The sequence below is a fragment of the Protopterus annectens genome, chromosome 14.part0 (genome assembly GCF_019279795.1).
Source record: "Protopterus annectens isolate FY-2018-M chromosome 14.part0, PAN1.0, whole genome shotgun sequence".
Lineage (NCBI taxonomy): Eukaryota > Metazoa > Chordata > Ceratodontiformes > Protopteridae > Protopterus > Protopterus annectens.
In genome coordinates, this window is record NC_056748.1 from 347,510,185 (window position 1) to 347,523,295 (window position 13,111).

Below are 13,111 nucleotides of genomic sequence, written 5' to 3' on the forward strand. Positions count from 1 at the left end.
ATGTACTAATTGTTTTCTTGCTATGTATGTTGATTTTTTACATATGTATTAATTTGTACTTCTGCGGAGCTTTTCTCCTCGGGCCTCTACTGAAAATGGAAATATCTCCAGCTAGACTAGCCCGGTCAACAAATGTAAAATAAAAATAAAATAAAGGTCTTCGGCCATTTTGAGCATCTGTTTTTTAGGCATGGAAGTCTGTCCTGGAGAATGCTGTACTTGTTTCTTTGTCTTTAGAGCTGCTTTAGTCTTTGGCTTTGAAGCTGAAGATGGCTTTACATATAACTGTGTAGGTCTGAAAACACCCTCAGAAGCCGATGCCTGCACAGCAGCTCTGGACCCATCTGAGGGCATAGTTTCAGAGGATCCAATACCTTGAGTTTCCAGAGGCCCAGTCAGCTCCACGTGGGATTCGGAAGCAGCCTGTGGCTCTGAGGTAGCGGGTGTCAGGGGCTGCAAAAGCGCCTCACTGAGAACCGGCGAACTGATGACTAGCTTAGAGGAAGCCTCGTCGTCAGTTTTGGACCTCGGATGCCTGTCCTGGTCTTTATCCTTGCGTTTTTTATAGACTCCGGTCGTCGGCTCTTCTGCCGGCATTGTACAATTGAACCTGCGGCCACAAAGTAATGAAAGACAAACTTGTACTGACGCTTAATAGTGCGTTGGTTAAATCTAGCACAAAACCGACAACAAGCAACGTCATGGTCATGGCCTAGGCAAGGACTACAGTAAGAGTGAAAATCCTTATGAGGTATTTGCTTCCCACAAGAAATACAATTGTTAACTTTTTCTGACATCAGTCTGGAGCAAGAAAAATGTTTCCCCCAATGGGGTGCTTAGCTTTAATGAAGACTTCGGATCTGAAATTCAAATTCAAAAATCTCAAGAGTCGGCCACCGGCACTTGCGAACTGCTTTTGCTTCGGGCACCGCGTGGCAAGAAAGACTGAAGAAAATGGCGTCGGCTGCATCTTATATACCCCTGGCGCACTGACGTCAGGGAAGAGGCAACAGCAACTGACGTCGGAGCAGGACTTTGGAATTTAGGCCGACTGCAGGTAGCTTGCCATCAGGATAACCCAAGTGTAATGACTGCAACAGTGAAACACGATGAACATCAACACATGGACAGACACGCACAGACACATTTTGCTTCACATCCAAATCAGGAAGAATTGGAATGTGTTCAACTGTCAAGAAGATTCTAAAAGACTAAGTATGGAACCGTTAAGTTTCACTTACAGAAACAAACCCAACATTAAGAGTATGCTGAAGAAAGAATCAGATACTCAACAGGGGGACTTTCCCTTAACGGTTAAATGCAGTTGCTGTCCTTAGTGCTGCCACACTGAAACCAAATATGAAGGGGAGATTTCTGACAAAATTAAGAGAGGTGCTAGGGGTGGAAAATTTTCTTGCACCTCTGAGAGAGTTGTCTGTCTACATGCTCCCAGTGTTTGTCTTTCTACATTGGAAAGACTGACCATGCTTTAAACTGTAGAATGTACCAGCACTATTACTGTATTAAACATTCTGACAAGAATGTCCTTGCCAAATATTCTGTACTGTGTGCTGGTTTCAAACACTACTTTCTCAGTGATAGAGCAAGTGAGGGCTTCTCCACTCTCTCTGGTGACTGGAAAAAACAATTTTTGAACCGTGCATTAAACTGACAACTTAAACCAAATGCCACTAACACACCTGGTATTAATGAAAACGTATCTATCACCAGGGAGTTGAAAAGATATGATGATAAATTCTGATCTTCTGTTTATGGTCACATTTTTTGTAAACCCGCAGATTACATTGTATTTTTTTTTTATTTTACTTTATACTTCAGCTGAGTTTCAGTTTTACTTGATAATACTGAGTGCCCTTTGAAGTTATTTTACAAGGCTTCCTGGCCTTTTTCTTATGAAATGCTGATTGAAGTACTTTGGAGGCGTCACTTCCTGAATGTTTTAACATGATTTTTTTTCCCTTTAACAACTGTTCTGATGACGTCTATAAGTGTAGACAAAAGCACTTAACTGTATTTGTGGATTATTAAAGTTTGTGAATTTTGGAAGCTGTATCACCGGAGTTTGTGGTTCATATCTTGTAAATGGTGTTAGGACGCACTTTTCACAAATTATATATGGAAAGGATAGTCAGGTCACAGTGAATGAAAAGATTTTTTTAGGGTAAATACCAACATTGAAAAAATGTCCCGTTTTCAAAAGTGGAAATGTGTACAGCATCCAATCCTAGTTTTGGGTGCATGTGTTCAGACAGGATGACATGCATCTGTCATTATCAGGGAAGAGAATTTTTGCAGCAGACAGTTTGTAATATCTGACAAACACTAGGCAGGATTTCTACAAGGTCGAAAATTTAACAGTTTACAGACGGCAAAATGTGATGCATCTCTGATGGTTGGTAATGCTAGGAGGATTAATAATATTTTTTTTGTTGTTGTTGGAAAATTTGCTAAGCTTCCACAAGACTGATGTTGTTATTACTTGTGAAACATGGTTAAAGAACGACTGGAAACCAGTTCTGTCACAGTATAAATGTTTTTACAGTAACAGACATTCTAACAAAAAATCAGGGGGAGGTGTTATGATAGGGATTAAAGACAGTTATGAGACCTAAGAGTATTAAATGTTTAATGATAACACCAGTACTACAGAGTGTGTAACTGTGACAATAAAGACAACCTTGGAACATATAACAACTGTTGGAGTAAATAGACCACGAAAGTTAAGTGTTGATGACCTAGAGGAATTTATACATTTCTTGCATGAAACACAAGAGGAAAGAATAATATTAGTTGGGGGCTTAAACTTATCAGAAATGCACTGCAATAATATTGATTCAACAAGGAAATTATTCAAAATGTACGTTCAGGAACAACAATTACTTCAGATTGTAAAAACATACCAGGGAAATAAATTAATAAATTAAATAAATAAATAAAATAAAATTAATTAATTAATTAAATTAATTATTAATTAAATTAAAAAATGCATTATATGGAAGCAAAACACTCATGATGTGAAACTAACTTGAGTGATGTGTAAAGTGAAAAAACTGCAGATGTAAAGTTTTGAAACAGAAATTGAGTGCAAAAAATCTAAAATGTTTAACATCAGGATCTAGGCATACAATGACAGGGGGATATATTTCCTTAAGAACAAGATAACTTATTAAGGAGATAAAAAATATAAGAAATGGAACAGACGTCAAACTACAACTTTGAAAACTGAAATAAAACAGTTGGACAAACAAAATAAGCACAGTGTGAGACAAGATCAAGAAAAGTTTGAAGAAACTTTATATAAAGATATTGAGCATAATAGGAAACCTTTTTATGGATACGTAACATGTGGAAGGAGTAAAGACATACAAATTGATAAACTGTGTGTAGATTCAAAAATTTACTGTCAGACAAAACAGATTACAGATGTACTTACAAAATCTTATGAAAAACAGTTTGGCTCCACAAAGGGAGTGATAAGTCATCCTGGTGACATCCAGGTAACCTCAGATACTTGAATCAAATTAGATTAGTTCTTGGAATTCATAAATTCCAACGCCCTGGATCAACTAATCCATAGTCCCACCAGGGGCTCCAATATCCTAGACCTGGTCATTACCAACATGGCAAATCAATGCTCCATACCTATGGTCACCCCCTCGTTCGTCAGGTCTGACCATAAGCTAATCACCCTTAACATCCACATCCCACCCCCACCCCCCAGTAAAGAAACCACCATAAAAAACTTCTCCAAAGCCAACTTCATGCTACTCAAGTCAGAAGTGACAAACTTCATGACACCCATGCAGACGGGAATGGAAAGTTCAACTGCTGAATCCTACACTAAGGCACTGTACGAGCACATCCACTCATGCATGAATCGTGCCATCCCAAATAGAACCAAAATGCTCTCATCCAAAAAAAGGAAGCCAATCTGGTGGTCCCCTGCCTTAAACAAACTTTACAACAAAAGGAAGAAACTTTTGCAGAAAAGAGGAAAATCCCAGGATGCAAAAAACTCCCTTACTAGCCTCAGTAAGAAACTGAGATGCCTCATAAAATCCTCCAAAGCTAGTTATGAAAATAAAATTGCCAAAGATTCCAAAGACAACCACAAAGCATTCTATAACTATGTCAAGAATCTAAATGGCACTGCTCAGATCTGCTCTGAGCTAAAACAGAATGGCAATAAATATACTGATCCAAAGGATATTGCCAATATCCTGGCAGATCGATTCAGTGCCAACTTCACCCCCCTCTCACCCCCTAAATGGCCCATCTCAATACAGGAAGATTGCCAAATTCCAGTAATAACAGCCACACAGGTACAAAACACACTCTCTAAAGCCAAGAATACAGCATCCATGGGACCAGATGACATCCCGGGCTGTGTACTACATGAACTACAATATGAACTGGCACCTCACCTAAGTGTCATGTTTAATCATAGCCTCACCTCAGGTTTCGTGCCCACTGAGTGGCGCAGAGCTACAGTTATCCCAATCCACAAGGAGGGATCCACCTTGGATCCCGGAAACTACCGTCCCATCAGTCTGACAAGCCTCATCTGCAAGGCCATGGAGCGTATTATCATGGAACTTATAAACAAAGACATTGGCAACCTTCAAACACTGGACCCCACCCAGTTTGGGTTTGTGAAGGGTCGATCTTGTCTCCTGAACCTGATTGACTTCTTTGAATCAGTCTCCAGAGCCATGGACATGGGTAAGGTGGTCCACACAGCCTATCTAGACCTTGCCAAGGCCTTTGACACCATCCCCCACTCTGGAATCATAGATAAACTTACTAAGTTGGGTATTAATCCCTATGTCACCCAATGGGTTGCTAAATGGCTTACTGATAGAACCCACACTGTAAAAGTAGCCGACTCCAAATCCAGCTCCAGACAAGTGACAAGTGGAGTACCTCAGGGTTCAGTCCTGGGGCCGCTCTTGTTTGGCATCTACTTCTCTGAAGTACAGGTCAACACTAAGGGACTCTGGCTAACAAAGTTTGCAGATGACTGCAAACTGGGAGCCATTATTGAATCCCAAATGATGTGGATACTCTACAAAAGGGCCTTACAGAAACAGATGCTTGGTGCCAGAGCCATGGGCTCAAGCTCAATGCCAAGAAATGTATTGTTATCCCTTTGGGAAAAACATGTATCCATGAATTACCATATAGGTGGCAGTACACTAAACACAGAAAGTGTGATAAGAGACTTAGGGACACAGGTGAACAGTGGTCTCACCTTCGATAACCACATCGCCACAACAGCCAGGAAATCCTTCTATGTGGCACACCTCATCACAAAGGGCTTTTCATCCAGAAAAAGGAGGTCATTGTCCCACTGTACTCATCCCTCATTAGACCCATTATAGAATACAACGCCCCATTTGGTATGTACCTCTCAAGACATCTGCAACAACTGGAAAGGCCTCAGAAATACCTCACTAAAAGAATCACAGGCCTAAAGCAGATGCCCTACGCTGACCGCTTTAAAAACTCCAGCTATACTCTGTCGCATATCGTCTACTCAGAGGCGATCTCTGCTTAACATACAAGGCCATGTCAAACCCAGAGCTGTTGGACATGCTACACTTAAAGAAATCCCAATCCCTCAGAGCTACTCGCTCCAGGGATCTAAACCTTGTCATCACAATAAACAAAACATGCTGGAGGCATAGGTTCCTGACCCAGAGACTCCCCAGACTCTGGAATAGATTGCCCATACATGTCAAGCAGAGTGCCTCTTTGGACCTCTTCAAGAGGAACCTTGACGTTTGGATGGGAGAAAGGAAATTCACCCCAGGGGTCACGTCAGTCGCCCTGCTAGACAGGGGTCCAGGAAAGTAAATAATGTGGGAAGAAATAGCCAGGGAATTGTTATGGCTAGGCTTGTATAGGCCCTAGGGCTGATAGCCTAGTACCAACCTATGAACCTATGATTATATTGAAAATAACTGTGCAAATTGAATCCATACAAAGCACAGGGATGAGATGTAATTAGTAATAATGACTTGAGAACACTTCAGCAAGAACTTACAGTACCATTATATCTATTATTTACTAGGTCATATAAATTATGGCAAGATTCCTCAAGACTGGAGACATGCGCTTATTGAGCCTGTCTTTAAGGTAAAGGGGAAATAGGACAAACTCAGAGCTATACAGACCCTCAAGTCTACTTTCATGTTGTGGAAAAATAATGGTGAATGTAATACTGGATAAGTTATTGTCAGAATTAGATAGGTTGGGACTTGAAACCATATATCAGCATGCATATGTTGCAAACAGATTTATTGCCACCTGTAACATGATGTTCTATGACAATACAATAGCTATGACTGAAAAACTGTGCTACAATGTAATTGATATAGATTCAACTGTGATGCAATTTATATAGCTTTAACTTCAGCATTTGATAGGGTCATACACAAAACACTGATAAATAAATTAGAACAACTAGGTATCAATGTACTCTTGATAAGATGGATAACTGCATGGTTTACAAATTGGACATGGCAAATATACAGCAACTGGACAGGTGAAATTTTTGGTTACAGTCAAGGTATCCCACAGGGCTCTGCCCTAAGGTCCTTACTTGTTTAGATGATATCTTTCAGACATAACTTTTTCATCTGAAATGTTCTACAGTCTATATGCGGATGACCTGAAATTGGGTAAACTGATTACGTGTTACAGATAAGGCATGTCTGCTAAAGAACTTGACTAAATTGATAATTTGGGCACAGGAGAGTAATATGCTAATAAATACATCAAAAACTAAGTATATGAGATTTGGGAGACATAAATTGAAAGGTGAATATTTAATACAGCACTACAGCAGTGCAGTGGTGCAGCAGTTAGCATTGTCGCCTTACAGCAAGAGGTTCTCTGGTTGGATTCTCAGCTGGTGTGCTTTCTGTGTGGACTCTGCATGTCCTCCCTGCATTCACGTGGGTTTCCTCCAGGTACTCCGCTTCCCCCAAATTCCAAAGACATGTATCTGGAGTGTTTCTCCCAGGGCCTCCACTGAAAATGGGCTCGGTCTCAGTCGGACTTTCCCAGTAAACAAAATGTTAAATAAAATAAAAAAAATTTAAGGACCTGGGTATAAGGGTAGATCCAGTTTTGAGTTTTTATAATCGTATCAACCAAATGGTTAATTATAGTTATAGAAAAGGTTGTATAACAAGATTTATAAATTCTAGGAAATCAGAAATGATGAAGTCATGGTTAGTTGCATTAGACCCAAACTTGAGTACAGAATAACAATACAGAAACTTTATAAGAAAATAACCATGAGTAAAACTGGAAGGAGTACAGCAGAAATATACCAAGCACATCAATAGATGTACAGTGTGTCTTACAAACATCTAAGAAGAGATCTAATTCAGGTATATAGGACATTTAGAGACAACTACCTCTGGGAATGCTTGGGGTTATCAAAAAGCAGTAGAGAATCATCAGGCAACCTCTGTAGAAGATTCTATAGGAATGAGAAGTGTAATAATTGTTTGTTTGACAGAGCAGCTGATGCATGGAACAGAATACCAAATTACATTAAAGCAAGTTGTAGTTTAAATATGTTTAAGAACAGCCTGGACACTTTCCATGGGAACAAGTGTTTTGATATGTTGGCAGGCTAGAAGGGCATTAATGCCCGTGTTTGCAATATTTGTATTTACGTATGCAAGTTCGTATGCATGTATAGTTTCCAGTTACTGCTTTTTTGGCAGTCAATACCATTAAACTTAATAAGGCCTTACTACATCTAGATAATTCAGATCCCATGTCTAAGCTCAAAAAGAATAATTTCCTTAGTTAACAGCTATTTGGTCCCCCAGCATTTCTGACAGAGTACTGTACTGGAAATTTGAAAAAAAAACTGGTAACTCTGTACACTCCCAAAAGACACACTCCCCAGTTACTTCTCTCTTTCCCATTACACCTCCAGCATTTGCTATTTACCAAAGGAAAAATTACCCATGCATATACTTCCAAGCAAAAAATCCTTTTGCTGCATCTTTGTAAATTGCCTTTCCAGTCTCTCTTTACAATATCTTCAATCATTCCATTGATTTTTAATACTGAAATGCAATATTTTATATGATCTACTAATTATCCTTTTTCAATAGCAGCGTCCTGTTCTGCACTCTACTTAAACTCTACTAGAGTTATGCTTTCACTTAGCACTTTGCTATCCCTTTCGCTTTACATACACAAAGATATCAGTCTCTGGTAGGGAAGGCAGACCAAACTTCTGCTCAACCTCATCCTACTCTAATACCTTTCTCTCTCATCTGTTTGCTCCCAATACCTTGATTCATTTGCCAGTTGGCTGCAGTAAACTCTTGCCCCTCTTGCCTAATTTTTATACACCTGCTTGCAGTCATCCATGAACAGCACTACTTCACATCCTCACTCTATGTAAAAGTGAAAAAGACAAGCCAAATTTCAGAAGGATGCTTAGCAAGCATTTGCTAATTATATCTAACTCTGTTCAGTTAGAGTCTCTAATGTGGGATTAACAGCAGACATGCCTGTCAGAAATGAACAGCAGCAGAAGGTGTAATAGCTTTGGAAGCTATTAAGAGATATTTCATTTTGACACAGTTATAAAAAAAAGCTGTGGCAGAACCAAGTGAAAGACATTTATTTTCTGTCTACTGTCTGTTTGGCAATGTTAAATATTTTACCAGCTTTCAAAGGCTTTGAAAGCAGTAAAACACTTCACAACTCGTATGCTTTTTTCTGTAACTGGTAGTGCAAGGAGTGGGTGAAGCCCCATGTTCTATAAACAATTATGATCAGGTCATCGATCATAACCCTTATTATGTGTTCTCAACATAGATGCCACCAAAATACATCTCTTGACTGCCTGGAATACATAATAAATTGGTTATATTGGAGACTCCATCATAATCCTCTAGGTTATTAATAATACTCTGATGCTACAAAATGTAGTGTCAATATATTTTTGCTCCCGTGCCTGCTGACCATCAAGTCTCACCCAATCAAATAAAGCCCATCCACTGTTCTGTACTGGAGGTGAGAGACATTCACAGGAGCCATCATTCAGGCAGCCATGAGCATTGCTTGCGTCCTTGTCAGTATCCTAGCAATGTTGGCATCTATATTCCAACACATGTGCCACTGCTTGGACCTTTAATGCCTCATCTTCCAGCACATATGTGCTCCTCCACACAAGCTAACAAAGGATACCCTCATTGTCCTGGGAGCACCAAGCTCAGATCCTCCTCATACACAGCTATGCAAGCAAGCAAGCATCTACCTGCAATGAAGCCATTTTAGCTGAGCAGGGTCTACCGCTCATCCCATCCAAAATGACACAGTAGACATAAGCCACTTATTCACATGTTCCCCTAACTGGCTGTTCTAACACCCGAGCATGGATCACATGGGTCACAGTTAGAGCTTCTAACTCCTACAAAATGTAGATGACGCACAGCTCTAATGACAAAACTGGCCTATACTTTCTTGATAAACCTATCCTTAAACCTCAAGTCCTCATCAGGGAAAGGGTTAGTTAAAACTTAATATTTTACTCAGAGTCTGCAGACTGACTAAATAGCTGCAAGATTTGTTCTGCTTACTTTTTTCTCTTTAATTGATTTGTTCTCTCAAACGAAGCCCTACGTAGCCAGCTTACCCTGAGGATGAAGGCTGAAACTCAGTTACCTTATGCATCATCTTTGTAAGATCTTGGAAGGAATCTCACACAGGCAGGAAAGACCATATCTTTAACTACTGGATAAAATCATTTTGGATCATCTTCTTTTGGGGAAATGCAGCTTCTAGAATTCCAACTGCAGTTTTCCTATAATCTGGACTGTGTTCAAAGTTTATTCTTACAAGAGAAGGCTAAGATAAGGATTGGTGGTAACTCACATTTGCCTTGGGACCAAGGAAAGATCAATAATCCTACTTCTTATCAGTTAGAGTCATTTCAAAATCTGCCTTAAGTGGACAGGCAGAAAAAATCTTTTTTTTTTTTTTTTTTTTTTTTTTTTTGAGGCAACAGGATGTGGAAGCTTCACAGAAAATATAGGACAGATGAAAGTGGTTTAACTTTCCATTCACCAGATAACACATGCTGGTCAAGTGAACAACAGATTTATGATGGTCTTTTCAGAAACTACAAAATGGGTTAAGTCTTCTTCATTACCTTAAGCATTCTTGAATGTAGAGAGAGAACGGGACACACACAACAACAAATGACCAGAAAGATAAAGCTCTGACTGTAGCCCAGGAGACCCAAATCAATTAGCTGTTTGGGTGACTGATGGAACTGGCGGGGAGGGGGGGGGGGCGACTGCCAGCCACAAAATTCACCAGTCCTCTCTGAAGAAGGGTAAGAATGCAAAAGATGCAGCCTTGGGGGGAGGTGTTAGGCTCACCAAACTACTAATGGGTGGTAAGCTACCTAAAGGGCATGCATGACTGCACTCTCCATGATGGGGAAGGCACTGCATACCTCACACTGATGCAGTTCACTCTTGCCCCCAAATGTGGGGAGTTCAAGGGCATCATAAAATGTCTTTACAAATCAGAATGCCAGGAAGAAACTCTCATGGCTGCCTAAATGATACCCTATCCTAAAGGTCTCATCTCCATGCTTATAAAAGTATCACCACCAAAGAGGAGTGAATGGATTAAAGTCTGACTGGGGGAAGCTTGACTGCCTGTATACATAGCAGCAAAAGCCACCTAAGGGAAAATTGTCAGGAAACAACTTTCAGACCTCTACTGCCTTTCAAATAATTTTTTTGTCACCCTCAAATGACACCTGCATTTCTTTTATACAGTTTATCATCATGCTGTTCTCTTTCAGAAATGGAAGCAGTCCTAGGAAAGTCAACTAAGAGCAAGAAGATCAAGGTTAATTTATTTTTCTGTTTCTCTAACTTCTTAGGCTTAAGTTTTTTTTTTTTTTTTTTTTTTTCTAATTTTGCCCGTTTCCTGCTCAATTTTGGAAGCTTCTTCCTTTCTGGCATCTGTTTTCTATACTATTTTTATTTTCCTAAAAAAATAGTTTAAGGAAGTAGGGTTCAACTATCTTATACCTTCTACGTTTAATGATTTTGTTGCTTTTTACTCAACTTCAAGGCAGTATATAAAACACTAAAGTAAAGCCTATATGGTCAGCCTTCCATTAACACACTTGTTTATACTTCTGGTTAGGATGACAGCAATGCTTAAAATTATTTGCCTAGAAACTTTCTGAGAAGAAACACAACTGAATGTGAAATCACTATGTCATTATGACAAGTAATCAAAACAGTTCACTTAATCACCAGTCTCACCACTGAAACGCTGATAATACAGACATAACTATTTGTGAAAGGAAATGCGTTTAAGTTACCAAGTTGTTGGCTAGCATCATACCACCTACCTTTTGGCAGAAGATGATTTGTACTGCTGAAAAAAAAAAAAAAAAAGAAGAAATCATACCTCTGAAGCGCACCTCATGATGAGGAATGTTACTCATTTTGTGTATTAAAAAGTCTGTGTTCCTCATTGTTTCACACTGAAATGGTCCATCATATATTCACTGCTAAGACTGTTTTAATTAAGGTAATTGGTAAATAATTCTGAATCATATTAATTCAGCAAAGGAACATTTTTTTTTTTTTTTTTTTTTTAAGTACATACTAACTCACTTTTTCTATTCCGTTAACTCCCTATTTGGAATTGTCAGCAAGCTGTTAGTTAAGTGTTCCACATTATAAGAAGTAGTGTTCCACACTGCAAAGATGGAGATTGAGAGCTATGAGATAAACAGATTCTAGGATGGTTGGCTTTAGTGCAAAAGAAGCCAGCTCTAAACTGATGCAGGAGTCTTCCAAGAAGCTTAGACATATTTGCTAGTCAACCGACATTGATTTAAAGATAACAGTGCTTCATAATCTGTCTGAAGACACAGTACTGTTTTAAATTTCATGTTTGTTTTTTCTTTCTACCTCTCTCTTTTATACTATATGCAACTCTCAGGCCTGATACGCATCTTAAGGCATCAGTTTGGCGAGAGACCATATTTGCAGGCTCTTATCTTAACCAATGGTTGGAGGAATAGTTAACTCACAATGAAAACTATACAAAGAAGAGCAAGCAGAATATATTTTTACTCAATTATTTTTGCATAGCAAACACTTTCTACTTGTCTACAAAGCAGTACTTAAACACTGTAAATAGAATTTGCCATGTTTTGCAGTGCTAATAAAGTTGTAACTTTTAAGAATAATTTATTAATGTCACTTACCTATGTCATAGCCTAAAACGTCTAGAAAATAGCTAGTTGCAAGTCAAAAAGCTCGCACTTACAGAACTAAATATAATCTCAGATTCAATATTAGAGGACTCGCTGCTTACCAGAATTGAATGTTTCTTCCAGTTTTACTGAATCTAGAGCACTGAATGGCATCCAAATCACTTTGCTCTCTACCTGCTTGCAGTAAAACCAGTGAGGCTGGACAGCTTCATAAAAGTTGAGGGGAAAAGTTGGTACCGCTTGTACTAGTGGACCTGCAGGTCTAGAAACTGGTGGCAGCTGTGTGGGGCCTGTTGAAGAAGGCTGAAAAATAAAGACTCACAGGTTATTTTCTTCTCAAACAAACTAAATATTACATGAATCCCTCAAACCTAGCCTACTCCACCCTTAGTTAACTACATAACTTATTTATTTATTTGACATTTGTTGACCAGGTTAATCAGACTGAGCCTAAACCCTTTTTCAGCAGAGGCCCGGGGAAAAAAGCTCCACAAAAGAAGTACAAATGTAATCAATAGTAGAAATTAAGATACAGTGTGATATAAACAGGTTACAGAATAGTAACAAAATGAATCACAGCAAATTAGCAATTCTACGTTTAATGATTGCGATCATGGCTACATTTCTATAAATGTATATGTAAATATATTCCCACATGTGGATTTGGTGAAGTATGTGCATAGCCTTTGAACAACTTTGTATTAGACTAAGACTATATAATATTTTTCAAATCTGATTTAAATCTATTGATGTATCCCCATGTATTATAGAAGTGTTAAATTCTTCTAGTTGTCT

General features: G+C 38.9%; 1 protein-coding gene across 1 annotated transcript in view; it reads right to left on the reverse strand.

Annotated features, from left to right (window-relative positions):
* The window catches only part of LOC122788980 (SEC23 interacting protein), a 1,679,302-nt gene that overhangs the window by 1,531,537 nt on the left and 134,654 nt on the right, over positions 1 to 13,111 (reverse strand). Inside the window, exon 3 of the mRNA XM_044056073.1 lies at positions 12,418 to 12,619. Within this exon, the coding sequence (XP_043912008.1) occupies positions 12,418 to 12,619 (202 nt within the window). The remainder of the gene's footprint in view (positions 1 to 12,417; positions 12,620 to 13,111) is intronic.